This window comes from Sylvia atricapilla, chromosome 14 (genome assembly GCF_009819655.1).
Source record: "Sylvia atricapilla isolate bSylAtr1 chromosome 14, bSylAtr1.pri, whole genome shotgun sequence".
NCBI lineage: Eukaryota > Metazoa > Chordata > Aves > Passeriformes > Sylviidae > Sylvia > Sylvia atricapilla.
Window position 1 is genome coordinate 914102 of NC_089153.1, and position 16966 is coordinate 931067.

The 16966-nt window shown below is 48.1% G+C and overlaps 1 protein-coding gene across 4 annotated transcripts in view; it reads right to left on the minus strand.

The window, feature by feature from the left end:
- Positions 1-1873: 1873 nt before the first annotated feature.
- FBXW11 (F-box and WD repeat domain containing 11) overlaps positions 1874-16966 on the minus strand; it is a 55129-nt gene continuing 40036 nt past the window's right edge. For all 4 annotated transcript variants that reach the window (XM_066328853.1, XM_066328851.1, XM_066328854.1 and 1 more), the window contains 8 exons: positions 12658-12795; positions 11983-12101; positions 11205-11454; positions 9997-10115; positions 9371-9481; positions 8781-8859; positions 7168-7356; positions 1874-4216 (listed from right to left, as the gene is read on the minus strand). In XM_066328853.1, coding sequence (XP_066184950.1) covers positions 7195-7356; positions 8781-8859; positions 9371-9481; positions 9997-10115; positions 11205-11454; positions 11983-12101; positions 12658-12795 — 978 coding nt within the window. In that variant the 3' untranslated portion in view covers positions 1874-4216; positions 7168-7194. The remainder of the gene's footprint in view (positions 4217-7167; positions 7357-8780; positions 8860-9370; positions 9482-9996; positions 10116-11204; positions 11455-11982; positions 12102-12657; positions 12796-16966) is intronic.

Sequence of the window (16966 nt, forward strand, 5' to 3'; positions counted from 1 at the left end):
ACGGCTGTGTCTGGCAGCACAGCCCAGGGAGAGGCTGCGTGCTTGGAGACCAGGTCTGGACTGGGATTTTTAGCAAAAGCTCTGCTGGGATGGGGAGCAGAAACAGGTTTTTTCCAAAGGTCTTCTTTCCCCTTCATCCCCTCAGCGTGGGCAGCAGTGGAGGGGGGTTCTGCCCCTGTGCTCAGGTGAGAGCCCACCTGCAGAGCTGCCCCAGCCCCGGGGCCCAGCACAGGAAGGAGCTGGAGCTGCTGGAGCCAGGCCAGAGGAGGCTCCAGGATGAGCAGAGGGATGGAGCAGCTCTGCTGGCAGGAAAGGCTGCGAGAGCTGGGATTGTTCACCTGCACAGGAGAAGCTTTGGGGTGACCTCAGTGTGGCCTTGCAGGGCCTGAAGGAGCTGCAGGAAACATGGAGAGAGACAATTTTCAAGGAATGGAGGGACAAGACCCAGGGAATGGCTTCCCACTGCCAGAGGCAGGGCTGGATGGGAGATTGGGCAGGAATTGTTCCCTGGCAGGGTGGGCAGGCCCTGGCACAGGGTGCCCAGAGCAGCTGTGGCTGCCCCTGGATCCCTAAAGTGTCCAAGGCCAGGTTTTTTTCCAGGAGTTTTTCCTCTGGAATTGTGCTGCTCTAACCCCATCCATAGGCAGCCCTGGGAGTTTGGGAAGCACTTGGCAGGAGATGCTGGGCCTGAGCGAGAGCCCGGTGCCTGTGGGGGCCCTGCAGCCCAGCCCTGCCCTCATTGCTCACCCGCCCAGGGCACTGCCCAGCCTCACAGGCACTCCAGGCTCAGGACAGCGTGTGGCTCCCAGCCTCTGGCAAGGGAGGAGAGTCCAAAGGGGCCCAAATTCCTCCAGGATGGGTGGGAGCACCCAGGGGAGCAGGGCCTCCACGACTTCTCTGGTGGGAATTAACAGCCAACTGCTAAAGGCTGCAACTGCAAGGGAAAACCCACAGAATAACCAAAGCCAAAGGCCACCCAGGTGAGCTGGAATGTTGAAGCCTGACCTCAAGGTTTACACTGCAGATCCATCCCAGAGCTTTTGTGGCTTATTTGGATAACGATACCCAGCAAGGCCTTCAGAACCCTGCCGTGAGCTCAGCCAGGCTGCACTTCCACACTGCACTCCTGCCACCAGAGGGGACTGCACTCACTCGGCTCCAGGGCAGCCTCAGCCTGACACCAGCGGCGCTGCCTCCAACACTCCTACCCAGAATCAAGAGTGGGGCAAGCTGCACTGGAGCGATTCCTGAGGCCTGGATTTGCCAATGCTGAGCCAGAACTGCTCATATTCTTAGCACAGAGTTTATGGCACCTCCAAAAACATTTCAGGTCAGTGCCTCCCACAGACACCCACCAAACCCAACACTGCACAAGTCACTGCACAAGTCACTGCACAGCAGCTAAGGAAAACTCAAGGCAAAGCTTTTCCTGAGTCAGAGCAAGCCCTGGAAGACTTTGCACAGCTCAAGGCACAGAGGTTGCTTCAACAAGCCAGGAGATGAGTCGTATTTAAAAAATTCTATCTGCATTCTTGGTAAAGTAAGAAAGAATCCTGGTGATGTTCCTGCAGAGGCAAGAGGGGTTCAGACCTTTGTGATGGGTGAATGAGCTCAGCTTCAGGGTCTCACTGTTGATCCCAGTTTGTCCCCAGGAAAGGGAAGGGTGGACCAGCAGCTGCCACCACCTGTGCCAGAGCAGGAGCTGGGCCGTGGCAGATGCATTTGGGCTCCACATGCCCTGTGCTTTCCACTGGGGTTGGGCTGGAAAGGCATTTATTGGGCACGGACCCCCCCAGCCAGGCTGCTCAAACCCATCCTTAACTCAAGCCCAAACTCTGCTGAGGTGATGTCACTCATCCGTTCATTTGACAAATTAAGTTCAAACTTTTTTTTATTAAGCACATTCCACAGTACAAAGCTTTAGATCATGAACGATATCTGTACAATTTAACAGTTTCAAGAAGCTGTTCATACACCAACTTTCCAAACAGATAATTGGTAAACATAATTACAAGTTAGATTTAGACTATCCCAGTGCTTTGAAACATTAATATCGCAGTAATGTACAGTTGCTCAATTATGGTTAGCAAAACAAAGTCCAGAGTGCAGCCAGGATCACTACCATGAATCCCAGGAGTCGAGTTCCTTGGGTGCCAATCACAAAAGTCCACTGCTATGTTACACAAAGCACAAAGAAGTTTAGACTGCATGTTCAAATACCATTATCTCCCAAGGAAAAACAGGAATTTAAATCTTACACATGCATTTTTAAAAAAGGACTCCGCTCTCCAGAAACAAAGAACCTTTTTCTTCAGGGCTGCAACAGATCTCTCTTTTTTAAACAGTTTTAATATTAAAGCTATTAGATGAGAAGGGTAAAGTAAGACACTTGCACGAACTACTGTCAAGCTTACCAAAATGTGACCTCATGGACGCTCAGGAGCGAGTCTGCTCTTCTGGACTTCATCACATTCGCTCATCTGGATGAATAAATAGCTGGGGTAACACGGGGAGGGGACCCCTGCAGTGACTCCTGCGAGGGGCTGTCTGGTGACACCTGGAGCTCCCCGCTGCCCTGGGCACCGCCCGGCCCCAGGACTGCACAGGGAAAGGCAAAAACCCAACAGAGCCAAGAGCTGCTGGCAGCACAGAACAGCACAGACAGACACAGACAAGGAAGGAGAGCACAGCCCGTGGCAGCCGCGCCCTCCCCAGGACAGCCGGCCTACGCTGCCCCCACGCACCCGGGCACAGAGACGCCACGGGGCCGACGCCGACGGAAAATCCGCTTTGCATTGCTCCATGTCTCCTCCTGACCCAAGGACAACGCAGGGCGTCTGTGTGACCACACAGGTGACGGGGGACACTGCGAGAACTGAAGCAGCAGCTATGGAGACACCCTAAGGAAAGCACGGAGGAGCCAGGACACGGCAGCTGATCCTCCTGGGACACCAGCACAGAACGGGCACAGGAAGCAGAGCGGTGACTGCAACGGGCTCCTCTCACCGTCACGAAGTGCCACAAATCAAACATAAATAATGGAACTTTGGCCCATGGTTTCTTCTCCACTGAGCAGCCAGACTAATGCTACCGAGGACATCAGTGGGGGCTGTGAGGCCTCCCTGGTGTCAGGGACACAAAGCTACAAATCCCGCGGCACAAAAATATAAGATACAGAACATAAATTAAACAGTTTTTAATTTTTAAAAAGTTTAGAAATTACATTTTAAAATATGTAGTTCCCATTAAAAAAAAACCCAAAACAAAAACAAAAACAAAAACCCAACTAATGAATACTGAAAACCTCCTTTTGCAGAGACAATGTCTAGGTAATCATGTCACCACCAGTGCCAGGGGTCAGGACATCCTGCTGCCAAGTGCCACCACGCTGAGTGTTAGTGTGTAGTGTCAGGACACCCAGAGGCTGGCACCAGAGGCTCTGCTGTATGTACAAGGTATCTACATGCTTACACAGTATCCGAGATGAGGGAAGCACACAGGGAAGAGGGGGACTACAGCAAACATCAGGAAGCACAGGACGGCGAGTACAGAGCACAGGGCAAAGGAAAAGACAGTGCTATACAACTAGTTCAGATAACCTAGCCTGAATTACAGGGAATCTTTAATTTAAAAGAAATTATTGGTGCAGAAACAAGTAAACTGTAATCCAAAAATATTACTGAGCAAGTCAGAAATATTTCTAAGAGTCCAACGTACACCTACGGAACAGAACGGGCTCTGAACCTGCCATGGGGAACGCCTAAAGGACAGTGGTGACTGGAAAGCAAAGCTCTGTACATTCTGGGCATGTGTTTGGCACCCAAATTTCATTGGAGAATGTTTTGTTTTTGTTTTTTTTTCTTTAAAGTCAGACAAAAGTGCAAAGCAATATAAATTAGGCCAAGTCCTTTCTTGACTTCTGATTTATATCTGAAAAACAAGCCATCAGAGTTCAGCTTCTACAGACAATTTACATGTGAAGCTTTGGACTTCTCACAGCAGGGAAGGATAGGCTTCTGAAATTCATCTACTCCAAGTCAGTGAATTTGTAGCAAATTCAAAGACGACCACTGAGAGCAGGAAAGATTAAGAAATTTAGATATAGATTTGTGCTGCTTTGCATCTACACAGCATCTAGAACCAATTCTGACTTTAGCTGTCAATCATCTTCAGGCATGTAGTAGCCAAAAATCCAGTAGTTCAAGACTGTAGAACCCTGAAAAAGACAAAAGACAAGTGAACTGAGGGGAGACTCATAGCAAACAGCATCCTTTGTATCCAGGCTGAGAGGGGAAGGGCAGAGCACATGCAGGAAGTAACACTCATGCAGAACAGCCAGGGCTGCTGGCCAGGAACTCCCCAGTGCAGCCCTTCCTGCAGGGGCTGCAGGAGCCCTGCAGGAGCCACGGGCTCTGGGGTGTGCTCTGAGCCCCACTGCAGCAAGAGCCAGGCTCTGCATCCTTGGCACAGACCCACGGACAGTTTCCTTACACAGAGCCACAGTCCCAGCCTGGTGGGTACAGCCATAGACCCTCCACAGCTCAGCCCCCTGAACCCGACCCAAAATGGCCATGGGATTGTCCTTTCTTCCTCACACTGCAGAGGAACAGTTCTGCACAGGAGGCAAGTGCAGCTGCTTAAGAAAACAGAAAAAAACCTCAAATATTTTGATATTCCCATTTCCAGCCTGATGGCCCTGTTATCAGCTTGGAGGCAGTGTAAGGTCTGAGAGTAATTAAATCTGAGCTTTGATTTTACTTGCCACTTCCCAAAATCATCCTTAATGGACTAGTGAGAACTTCCCTCTTCTGATATGACATTCCCATGAAAGCTTAAAACATCCTTAGGCACTTCCCCTTGACTTCCCTTCCCTCAGCCCAAGGCCTAATGCTTAATACCAGAATATTGACTATCATATGGTAACAATTTTTATCATGTTTCAATAAACAACAGGAATTCAACAGAAAGCAATAGAACTCTCACAGCCAACTGCCAGGACTGTCAAAATTGATCCACTTTGAAGAACCTCACATTGCAAAGCCTGTAAAAACGTGTGCAGGGCTGCTTCAAAACTCACAAGACTGTGATGTCTGAAAGCTTATAGAACTGTTTCATTAAATGCCATGATGAAATATTATCTGTTTGACCATAATTTTATGTGGATGTAGGGTTTTTAGATTCTGAAGTCAGACAAATCTGTCAAAAAGTGACATCACAGCATCTCTGCATTAAAGGAAATAGCTGTTAAGGGACTGTCATTACCAACACCAGGACCTGGGGGCTGCATGGTCCCAGCTGTGCCTCCTGGGCCAGGCAGACTGAGCTGTGCACAACTGCCAAGTGTGCCGGATGTGAGCAGCAGAGCCCCCTGGCAAAGGCATCTCCCACTGCCCTGGCACACCCACAGAAGGAGCTCTGTGTGCCACGTGGTCCAAGTGATACCAGCATGGTGCTGCTCAAGGAACTGACAGAAATTCTATACAACTCCTCATTTCTTGACCTGAGGGAGCAGCTGGCGCTGGGCCCAGGGCAGACTCAGGCTGGATTTTGGGAGAAGTTTCTTCCCCCAGAGGGTGCTGGCACTGCCCAGGCTCCCCAGGGAATGGGCACAGCCCCGAGGCTGCCAGAGCTCCAGGAGCATTTGGGCTGCCAGGGATGCCCAGGGGGGATTGTTTGGGGTCTGGGCAGGGCACGGAGCCTGGTAGGTCCCTTAAACTCAGGCTAGTCTATGATTCTGTGTTTCTTTTGTGTTTAAGACACACTATATGTGGCTTTTAAAGAACCCTGCCCAATCTGTAATTTAAAAACAGAATTTGTCCATCTCGAATTATCATTTGAGTTAACAGAAGCAAGCACTGATGCAGAAAGGTAGATGGAGACTGTTTATAAAATGCAGCCTTTCCAGGTGTCCTGCCCCAGGCAGTTTCACTAAGCTTCCCTGGCAGCAGGGTTCTTAAAACCTGCTCTGAAGGGAAGGTTTTGCTGGTTTAGCACATGGCTCATATTCATAGCATTAGACCTCTTCCTTATTCCAGGGCCTGACTACAGGAATGCTGAGAGGCAGCTCAGCCTGGCAATGGCCAACTGCTGGCTCAGACCCTCCCTGCAAAGCAATATGCCAACAGATCCCAGTGTCAGATCCAGAGAGGGCACTGCCCTGGTGGCTTTAAAAGGAGTTCAGCAGCAGGGAGGACAGCCAACCCTTCCTGAGGTGAAATAAAACTCATCTTCTAGGAGGAGCACCTCAAAGTGTGTCTCCACAAGGCATTTCCCAGCCAGACACAGAGATCCCGCAAGAGTGCAAAAATCTGAGGAACACATTGCCACAGCAGGGACAAATCTATCCAGAGAGATAATGAAAACCCCTGCATATAGGAAGGCCTTCCACACCTTCCACCAAGTAAGTATTCATTATCTACTTCAAATAAAATAAATCCTTCCTGTTGGGGCAATGTTACTCCCAGCTCCTCTTGTGGTGTCTCCAGTTCCTCAGAAGCACTGGCGGAGCCTGCTGTGCTTTGGAGGGCAGTGCCTGGGTTTGCAAGCCCCAGCACTCACAGGCAGGCGCAGTCTGAAGTGCAATTGCTGGCAGCAATAGAGAGAAGAATCCACACTCCCAACAAAGGGCTTTGAGCACTGACTGTAGTGACTGGGAAAGGGAACGAAACTCCAGCGAGTTCTGGGCTCTGTTTCAGACAGCTCTGAGCTGTGCTGGCGAGCTCTGACAGCTCTCTGTGCCACTTGTGCTCCTCACAGAGCTGCTGTTCCTGCCCCAGGCTCAGATCCCTGCCGACATCCTGCACTGCTCCTTGCACAGCTCCCCACAGCCAGCAGGTACACGGAGAGCTCCCAACAGCTCCCGTTTCATGGGACAGCTGGAATGCCTGTGCCACACACCAAGGCTCCTCAATTCCCAGCAATGCTGTGAACACATGACAGAACTCTCTAACATGCCTGAACACTCAATTATAACCATGAGGGATTCCAGAAGGGGGAAGCCAACAGGACATGCTGGAGCATGACCACACAAGGACTAGATAGGGAAAGAAGTGGCATAAAAAGGTTTTATTTTCTTAAGGAAAACCTCAGCTTGTTTGACTAAGCCAAGCTTCTGGCAGAGGGAAGGTTTCAGACATTTCCCAGGTCCATCAAATGAGGGAGCCTTACCTTCTGAGGGCAGTAAAGTGCAGACTGTTATCTGGAGATGTAGGTGTATGTTCTAGATGGAGAGCGGGTCTCGTTCTGGGCACTCGGTGGCACATTTAAGAAATCCCAAATCAGAATTGTATCATCATGGGAACTACTAATGATCTGAAATTCATCAAACTGGAGCCTAAAGACACGTCCTGAATGTTCCTGTGGGGAAGAGGCAAGCAGTCAGCAAGGCAAGAGGGAAACACTGCAGTGCACCAGTATCACACAGGAATCTGGGCACACAAGGTGTGTTCAGACTCTGTGGTGCTGACTAAAAAACTTCATAACACACAGATTGAAGAAATGCTGCTTTTGTGGGTAAATGCTTTACAGAAAACACGCTGCTCCCAAATCCAGTGCTGTACCCTGAGCCTCCCTCAGTGGGCCCAGCCCAGCCACAGGCTGAGATTATTCCAGATGGAAGCTGTCTGTCCACCAAGGAGCAGCAATTTTGGCCCCTGGCTGGCACTGATGCTCTGCCAGGGCTCCTTCTCCTGCAGAATTCTCTGCTGATTCTGTTCTTGTGCAGCCCCAAACTACCACATCACAGCTCCACCCTGCTGAGAGGATCCTCAGGGCTCACACAGCAGCAAGCCAGGAATTCAAACACTGCCATAAGAAGGAGTGCACATGCTCCAGCATCTCTTCCAACAGACCTCAAAGTGGCACAAGAAGCCCAGAAAAGGCTCTCCCTTTAGTCCTGCTTGTCCACTTTCATTAAATTCAAAGTGAGGACTCTGCCTTTATTGGCGAGCTAGCCTAAGCTGGCAGAGTAATCCCAAACTCCAACCTGAGCTACAGGATACCCACAGAACACAGAAACAAACAACTTTTTCACCAAAACTAAATAAAAGAATAGTTAAGTGTCAACTCTCTACTGAGTCTACTGATGAGAAAGAAAAAGGAGAAGCACTTCCAGCCATATAGGCACTTGTCCAAGTGCTGGAAAGGCCAAGTGCAAGCATCACCTACAGCCAAGGACTCTGAATTGCTATGGGCTTGTCAAACTGACTCCTGAAGTAAAGTTCCCCATACATTTGGGTGAAAAGAAGGAGTTCATTCCTCCATCTATCTCTAGTTAAGTCTGCTGTCATAAGCCAAACCCCTCATTACAAAGAAAAACGTAACTTAAGCAACTTAAGCCTTAAATGTGACAGTCCTCTGAAGGGCTGAGAGTTCCTGTGGCAATCTGTTGGACTCAGCCTCCCTTCTCCCTTCCCAACTCTTCCTGCCAAAGTGAAGGGTTAGGAGACAAGTTTGGGAAAGGCTCACAAGGTTCTTGCCCCTTTTTTAATAAGAGGAAATTTAAAACCAGCCCTACAGTGACATTAGGGCAACACACCAATAAGCAGAGTGATGTGATACAGTACCATGATAATTTCTTTTTCGAGTATCTGAGAATCTCAAACAAAAAAACCTCAATTTTTTTGTTTAAGCTCAGATACAAATCATTCAAGATACAACAATACATTTTTCTTCATCCTTAAGCCCTCTAGACTTCATAAACCATCCTGACATTCCCACCTCTCCCACAATAATGTAGTAAAATACCCCAGACAACCACAAATTAGTTAATTTTTACTTACCACTAACGTACGCAAGCATAATGTACTTGCTGGGGCACGAGGGTCAAGAGCAGCTTGCAAGTCCCAAACTTTAATTTTCCTAAAAAGTAAGAGAAGCAAATCATTATGAAAACACAGAAAATAACATCCAAAGCCCCAGAAAGCTTGCCAAGTTTTCCCTACAGTTACTTCCTCAAGCACACTGTGAGAAATACTAATGCTCACTGTAAAGCCAGGTAGTTTTGTGTTTCTTTGCAGCAGCAGTGATGACTCTGTGATGGCTGTGACAGACAAATTGACATTGCACATTCACCTCTGCAACGTGGGAATGAAGCTGGGCCCACCAACTCCAGGCAGACACTGAGCCCAAATAAAAGGCTACAGCTAAACCCAGTTCCAGAAGTGTTTTCACTAACTCTTCAGGCAAAGAAAGAAATGGAGAACTTGGATATGGATGTAAGTGCCACGAATCCACAATGCACTGCAGACACTGAGCAAGCCAGAGGCGCTCTGCAGAGGAGTCCTGCCCTCGGCCCCACAGAAATGGTCTGCAGACTCCTGAGAGCCCCACAAGGGAAAGGCTAAATTTTGGGAACTGCTTTCAGACCTACCCATCGTAGGCTCCACTAACAATCCTCTTGTTGTCGAACCTGATGCACCGAACCAGCTCTTCATGGCCTTCTAATACTCTTAAACAGGCACCACATTCAATGTCCCAGAGCCTGGGGAGAGAACACAGAAGAAAGGCTGATTCCCACCCCCAGGGTTAAGCAGCTACTGCCTGGTTTGCTGTGGGAGGTATGTAATTTGCCTTAAAAGGTGTCATTCAGAGCAGCTGCAGTACACAATCAAAATTAATGTAATGATTCAAAATCCCATGTAAATAAAGCTCAGATACGTGTTATTCTGGACACAGAGTTTTTTCTATTCTTTGTAAACCATTGATTAGTTCAGAAAATAAGAAAACCAGGGAGCAGTGTCTTCCTCATCTCTCCCAGCAGACGACAAGGTGATTTAGCAGTAGATAAGGGTTTTGCTCACTCTGAAACCTCAGTGTCCCACTCTTTCACGGATTTGTGAAACGCTTACTCCCACACGGAGGTATGCCCCATTCATAAACCATCTGCTCCAATGGCAAGCCACTCCAAGAAAGTGTGGCAGCATCAGAGTTGAGGAAAATCCTGTTTTCAGGACAGAAGGCCCCCGTTACACACAACCAGCAGCTGGTGGCACCCACCTGATGGTGTTGTCTGAGGAGCCACTGACCACGAGGCGGTCCCGGTACTGCAGGCAGGCAATGCCACGCTTGTGCCCGTTCAGGGTCCGCACGAACTCGCACGTGCTGGTGCTCCACACCTGGGGACAAACGGGACAAACTCCCTGAGAGCTGCACCAAACAAGGCTTCTGCACTGCACAAGAAGCCACTAGGAATTCACAGAGAGAGAGGCCTGAGGCTGACAGAGGAGTGAAAACCCACAGGGCATCTTCAGAGATAAAGAGCAGGGCCCAGGCACTAGTGGGGACCCAGCAGTAACAGAACCACAGGCACTGCTATGACACTTAGAAGAACTGGGCATTGTATATAAAATATTTTCAGGTGGCAGAGACTGCTCCAAATGATTTCAAAACCTTGATTACACTCTGTAAGGTAAGAATAATTTTTAAAATTGGAGTTATCAAACAAAAACCCTCACATTTTTTTAACCAAAGAAATTACTAGGAAGCTCTTAGTAAGAGAAGGTCCAAATGGCCTTTAAGCTTGGTCTTAACATTAAAGGATTCAATCAACTTTGCCCATTTTTAATGAACTGTAATTGAAGCTGTAATACAGAGTATCAAGTGGCTCATTTTCCAACACAGAGTGCGACAGGATCTCTGGCAGAGATTTGGACATGGAACTGCCAAGAACTTCTTGGCCCAGGCTAAGGCAGCTCTGGTTCAGAGAGGGCAGGCTGGAAATGCCTTTGTTATATTAGTGCACTCTGGGTAACTCAAATCTTCTGGTATGTAACAGCCCTCTCAAGTCCAGCTTCTGAATCCTTCAAACATGGCACAGCCTGGCTGAGCTGCTGGGAAGGCGTGGTGAGGAAAGGCACTGCTGAGGAATTTCATGTCTGAACAGAACTGCCACGTGAAATTAAAAATACCACTGGAAAAAGGCACAGGAAAAGGCACATTTAACAAAGCAACTGATCTCGAGACAAAGAGCTCAAACAGCAACTGGGCTTTGCTTTTCTGCAGCTGTACAGCAGAAGCCATGAAAATATTCCATGAAAATATTCCAGCGCAGTTGGGTGCCCAAAGTCACCAAGAGCCAGCAAGAGGACACTGCTGACTTAGAGACACCAGAAAGGCACGGGGCCAGAACTGCTCCTGAACCCCTTAGCTGCTCCAGGGCTTTCCTCGGGAGCCACAGAGCCCTGGAGCAGAGCTCTGTCACGTACCTTGATGGTCCTGTCCCCTGAGGCCGACACGATGTACTTGTCATCAAAGTCCACCACGTTGACAGCGGCGCGGTGTCCCACCAGGACGCGGCGCAGGGTGATGTCCGTGGGGGAGGCCATGTCCCACACGGCGATGGACCTGTCCTTGGAGCACGTCACCATCAGCCCATTGCTGAACCTCAGATGGAGCACGGCCTCGTTGTGATGGATCAGCGTGTTCAGAACTTCCCCAGTATTTACATCCCAGACCCTGCGGGAGAGAACAGTGCTATCCCAAGGGAAGCTGATGGCTCTGCAGGGTGTGAACAGGCACAAGCCTGCCCCAGTCCCCATGGGAGAGCTCTGGCTGGCTAGCCCTTGGCAGGGCTTGGGCAGGGCAGAAGGTTGGTGCTTGAAGTGTCCTCACTGCCAGCAGAACTGCAGTTCTTCATGTGTACTGAACACCCTCTCAATAACAGTCACAACTACAACATGTCAGAGCGTAGTACAAGAAACCCTAACTGAAGAAATTATTGTATAGCTGGCCATCAGCCACTTCAAAACTTCAGGATATGCCTTGAATCCCTCCGGGCATATGCCTTCAAAATTCCTAATGCTAAAAGAACACAACAGATAAAAAAAAAATCTTCAATACGAAGCTTTGCCAAGTATGAGTATCTTGGTCCTGGAATACAAATATCACGTTCATTTTAAGGATATTTTCTGATATTTAGAGATTATTGAAAATATTCCCAGCCCTGATGCTCAAATTATTTTTGTGCAAGAACTTAACACTCACCTCACTGTAGAATCTGAAGATCCAGTTACAATAACTCTTTCATCATACTGCAGACAAAGAACTGAGCCAGTATGCCCCGTTAATACTTTCAAACATTCCAAACTTGTTTTGTCCCAAATCTGTTAGAAACAAGAAGGGTAAATGGTTTACCAACATCAAGAATATGGATCCAAGACTTGAATGTTGTCACAGCTGCAAAGAAAGGAGGAAAACCAGAGACTCCATGAGGAGTGAGTCTGCCCCATGAGTGAGTGAATGGGCCTTGTCCTTCCCTTTAGCTTAAGGAAGTCTTGACGTAAGCTTTTGAGAAAACAGTGAAATAACCAAGCACCATGGGGAAATCAAATCCTGTCTGGCCAAAGTGCCAGGGAGGATGAGCATGGAAGCAAAGTCCTGGCAATGAAACAGCCACAGCCAAGGCCAGTGGCACACAGAGACTTCTCCCTCCTTGGGGAACACTGATTTCAGGGCACATCTTCGGAGTCAATGGAAGTAATCCCTGGCAGTGCTCCAAGTTTCCAGGGCAGAGTGCAGATGAGGACTTTACCAGGCTCGGGCATCTCACCCTCACCAACCACACACAGCCACTGTCCCATGCAGAGACAAGGAAGCACAGGCAGCTCCCAGGGCAGAACCCCCCACACACCCAGGGAAAGGACAAAGGGAAGTGCTCACCTTAATGGAGTTGTCTCGTAGGCCACTGATGATCTTCTCATCATCATACTGTAAACAGTAGACCCCTTTGCTGTTCTCGGAGCGGCACTGGATCCTTTGCAAGTTGTGCCTCCCACACCTCCAGTTGGATTCTATAGTCTGACCAGAGGGCAAAAACATGAGTTGGGTTTCAGGCTGCAGAAGGTCTGTCCCACACCCCCCAGCTTCCCACTTTTATACACACCATCCTTGAATCTGAAGGACAAATCTCTTCTCCTGCTCCCAATACATACACACAAACCACAATGAATTATCATTAGCACTTCTGTAATTTGTCATGACAAAGGCTCTGTTTATGGAGGAAATCATGGTCAACCAGCCTTAATGAGAATTACCCAAGGAGCCATTACAGATACATTCCAGAATCCTTTCCCCCCATATTTATGTGACCAACCAACAAAAACTGCAAAAATGAGACCAGGAGCTCACATGGTGCCTTGTTCAGCCTCACCTGCATGACCAACATTACAGAACTGCCGAGTCCAACACATGGGTGAAGGGATTTCCTGGGCCTTCCCTTCCCCTACCCAGCCGTATCACCCATTAATTGTACTTACACATCTTGGAAAGAGGTTTTGAGATATGAAAACCTCCTGGAAGTACCTAAAACCCTGATAAAAATAAAGCTCAACAGGAACTATAAGGTTTCAAATAACCCAAACTTGCTTTCCTCCTCCCACTTGAAATCTGTGGAAGAGTAATTATCAACATTTTCATTCTGAGAGGTATTTTTAAGGAGAGAGAACTGGCACACCCTAAAAAAGTTCTAAACCATTTCACAGCAGAACCAGCATAATTTTCAGGTCTTAATCAGCTTTATTCCTTGTTGGAAAACCAATGCTGGATTCAAAGAAATGTGGGGTTTTGGACAAGAAGATCCTAACACAGCCATAAGAGAATGTATGCCCAGAACTCCAGGCCAACTCCTGCAACTCTTGGGCAGGCTGGGATGCTTTCACCACAACAGGCCATCTGTTTAGCTATTTCCCTGGGATTCTCCCCAAATACTGTATGGAAACCTGAGGAGAAGCTGACAGACTGGCAGTTTGTTTGGAAAAGCATATTTATTATGTAATTCTAACTTCCAAAGCAGTAGCAGGCACCTCTGCAGCTCCCCCGAGATTAAAATTGACTGAATTCTCAGTAAAGACAGAAGTGGAGTGTGACTGTGACATCCCAATTCTAGGAAAACATGTCTGCTTCAAGGGAAGACTGATTTTCCACTTTGTTTTCCACGTGTTTGCTCCTCCAATTGTCTCCCATTATGCAATTTGGAGAGAATTATACCAGTCCTAATACAAACCTGATGTGCCCCAGGAATTTATCTAAATCACAAATATGAAGGTATGTTCCTAGAGGAGCAGCTGACAGATCACTCACCCCCCCCTCATTCCCTTCCAATTTGGTGGGGAAGCCAATGAAATCAGGACTGTGGGGGTGTCAGTTTGGGATCAGCTTTCCTGGCCAGCCAGTGCCCTGATAATTATCACACTGGGAACTGGGATCAAACCTGACACTGCTCTGGAGAGACCAGCCCAGCCCATCTCCTTGCTCGGCACGGAATGTAGGGTTGGAGGGGGAAGGACAGGCAATTGCCAAGCTTTATCTCATCAGGGCTAGGAGGGCAAGACTGCAGCTCGTCAACTCCTCTGGTCCTCAGAAACAGAAGAGTATTGCAGGCATTGACAGCAGGAACCAATATAATTATAGATCTGAAGGCAGCAGATTTAAATAGGCAATAGTACCACTGGAGACACAGGAGATAAGAGTCCTAGATCCCATCAGAGATCCCAGTCAGTCAGCCAATTTAAATAGTTTTAGAAACTATTTATGTTCAGATACTCAGTTCTGAATAGTCTTAAGGGAGAGCTTCCTCAGAGCCCTGATCTTGGAACGGTCTGCACTAAGCTTGCACCAAGCATTTACCAGAGGAGCTGTGAATGCCCAGTGAGCACTTCCACACTTCAGCTTCCTGGGACAGCCACTCTCAACAGCTCCAGAACACAGCAGGAACCCCCCAACTCAGAAATGCTGCTGAACACAGCTTCCCAAACAGAGCAGCATGCAGTGCAAGTTTGCTCACCAGGCACCGGGGACAACAGCTGGCTCAAGTCTCACAGGTTCACTATAGGAAGCTACTTCAGCTGTTTCCCATAAGAAAATGCTGCCTTCAGATAAAGGAAACTAAAGTCTTGTGCATCTCTGAGAGGCCAGTAAGGCCCACACATGCACATTTCAGTTCCGTAAGGAGATTTCCTTCCATGTAGCCATTATGTGGTGTGGCTACTGTGGGAAAACAGTGCCTGTTTTTGGAGAACTTGTACAGTCCCCTCAAGCTGCCTTAATTCTTGGGATGCTGGGAAAGCAGCCACGACACACAGAACGTACAGCAGCACTTCCCTGGGCAGCAGAGTGAAACCAGATGTGCACATCCAGAGAAATAACATTTGGGATGACTGAACAGACTGAGTGGGTGGGCAAGTGGAGGACCCTCTGAGAGAAACATTGTTAGTGAAGAACTGGCAACCACACCACAGCTTCTGCTGCACAGAATTTCTAGTCACTGCTCCATGGTGCAGGGAGTCAAAGTCTTCATCTGCACCCTCCTGCCAGGAGATATCCTAACTGGATAAACTGAGCAGGGAGGACAGCAGGTATGAAAGGTGAGGAGATCACTGTGTCTGTGGACTCTTATGAGCATCAGGGAGCCAGGGCTGAAGAATCCCACCAGTTTGTGAATTTATGGTTCCAAACCAACACCAACTATTGTATTTTCTACAGAGGCCCTCAGAAGTCTCCTCTGCCTTCGAACTCAGGTTTCCCAGCAAAAGACAGAACAGTCTCCTGAGTTCACACTCACAGTTTCTCACACTCTCCTAAAAGCTCACCAGAGCAACAGCAGTGAGGAGCTCACAAATGCTGCACCATCAACAATATCTGGACATACAAGGGGCAAAGACCAAGCATTTGCCACAGGAGGAGAGCAATTTGGCAGCTGAAGTGGTACACAAATGGATCGAAAGAAAAAAAGGCGTTCAGTGAGAGAAGTACAAAAAGAAAACAGTCCAAGAGTGGAGGTATAGCCAAGCCTTGACCATGCCAAAATACACTCACTGGTGCAAAGATGCACAGTGAAAAAAATGCAATTCATCTGCATTAACAGCTGGAACATTACCTATACATTGGAAGTGTTAAGGGTAATCTACTAGGAACAGGATTTTTTTTTTTTTACCATTGGATAATGTACACTGTATTCAGCTCCTTGGCTAACAATTGCATTTTTATCCTTGTGAATGTTATTGCAGAGTAAGTGGGTTTATCTTAATCCCATAAACCAAGGAGTTTCTGTTCCTTCTGAATGCACAATTCTCCTGCAGGACAAGAGGGGCAGGAAAAAGCAAAAGGAACATCCACATTTGTTACGTATGTAGGGATTTCTCCTGACGCATTAGGCCACGAAAATCCAACCCTTTGTTCTTCTCATGCCTTCTTCAAAGGGGGGAAAAAAAATTCCTCCTGACCATGGCAGAGAGAAGGCACAAGTAAATGAGCTTGTGTCACCAGGACAGAGAGGGTTTAATAATTCATTCATGATGAAGTTGAGAGGGTCTGATAAGCAAAGACTCCCAGGTCCCCTTCCAGGGCTGCTCTCCAGCCCCTTTGTGTTAAAAAGCAGGAGTGACGTGGGGCAAAGGGAACCAAAGGAGCCAAGCCAGGGCCCCATCCTGTGGCTGGGCCAGCTGAAAGGGGAGTTCTGCCCTGCTCAGAAGAGAGAGCTGCAGTCTGTGCCATGCACCACAAGAACTTGGTCCCTCCTGCTTCAAAGCCTCCCCTCTCCTTGGCCAGCCTCGCTTATAAGAAATGCTTTTTGGAAAGTGCCTGTGCAATACAGATATCAAAGGCTGGCTGAAAAAATTTCTAGGCATGTAATACTGACCCGATTCTCTCCACACACGCACATAAAACAGTACTAAACAAACCCATTTCCCTGAGAAATTACACCCCGCAACCTTCATAAACAGCCATTTCCCAATGCTGGCAGGGACTTAGGGCAAGAATTGACTTTTTCCCCTTTTCAAATGGTCCCAAGGCTTTAAAATTTCAGTTCCAGTCCTAAAACCTGAACACAGAAATTCAGAAATCCGAAGAACACAGAGTGTTTATCTGATGGTTTGGCACCACATTTTCCTAAAGTCTTTGAAACAAACCACATTTTCATTCTCATCTTAATTAGGTGGACCCCAGTCTCCACGGAAACGAACTGAGGGCA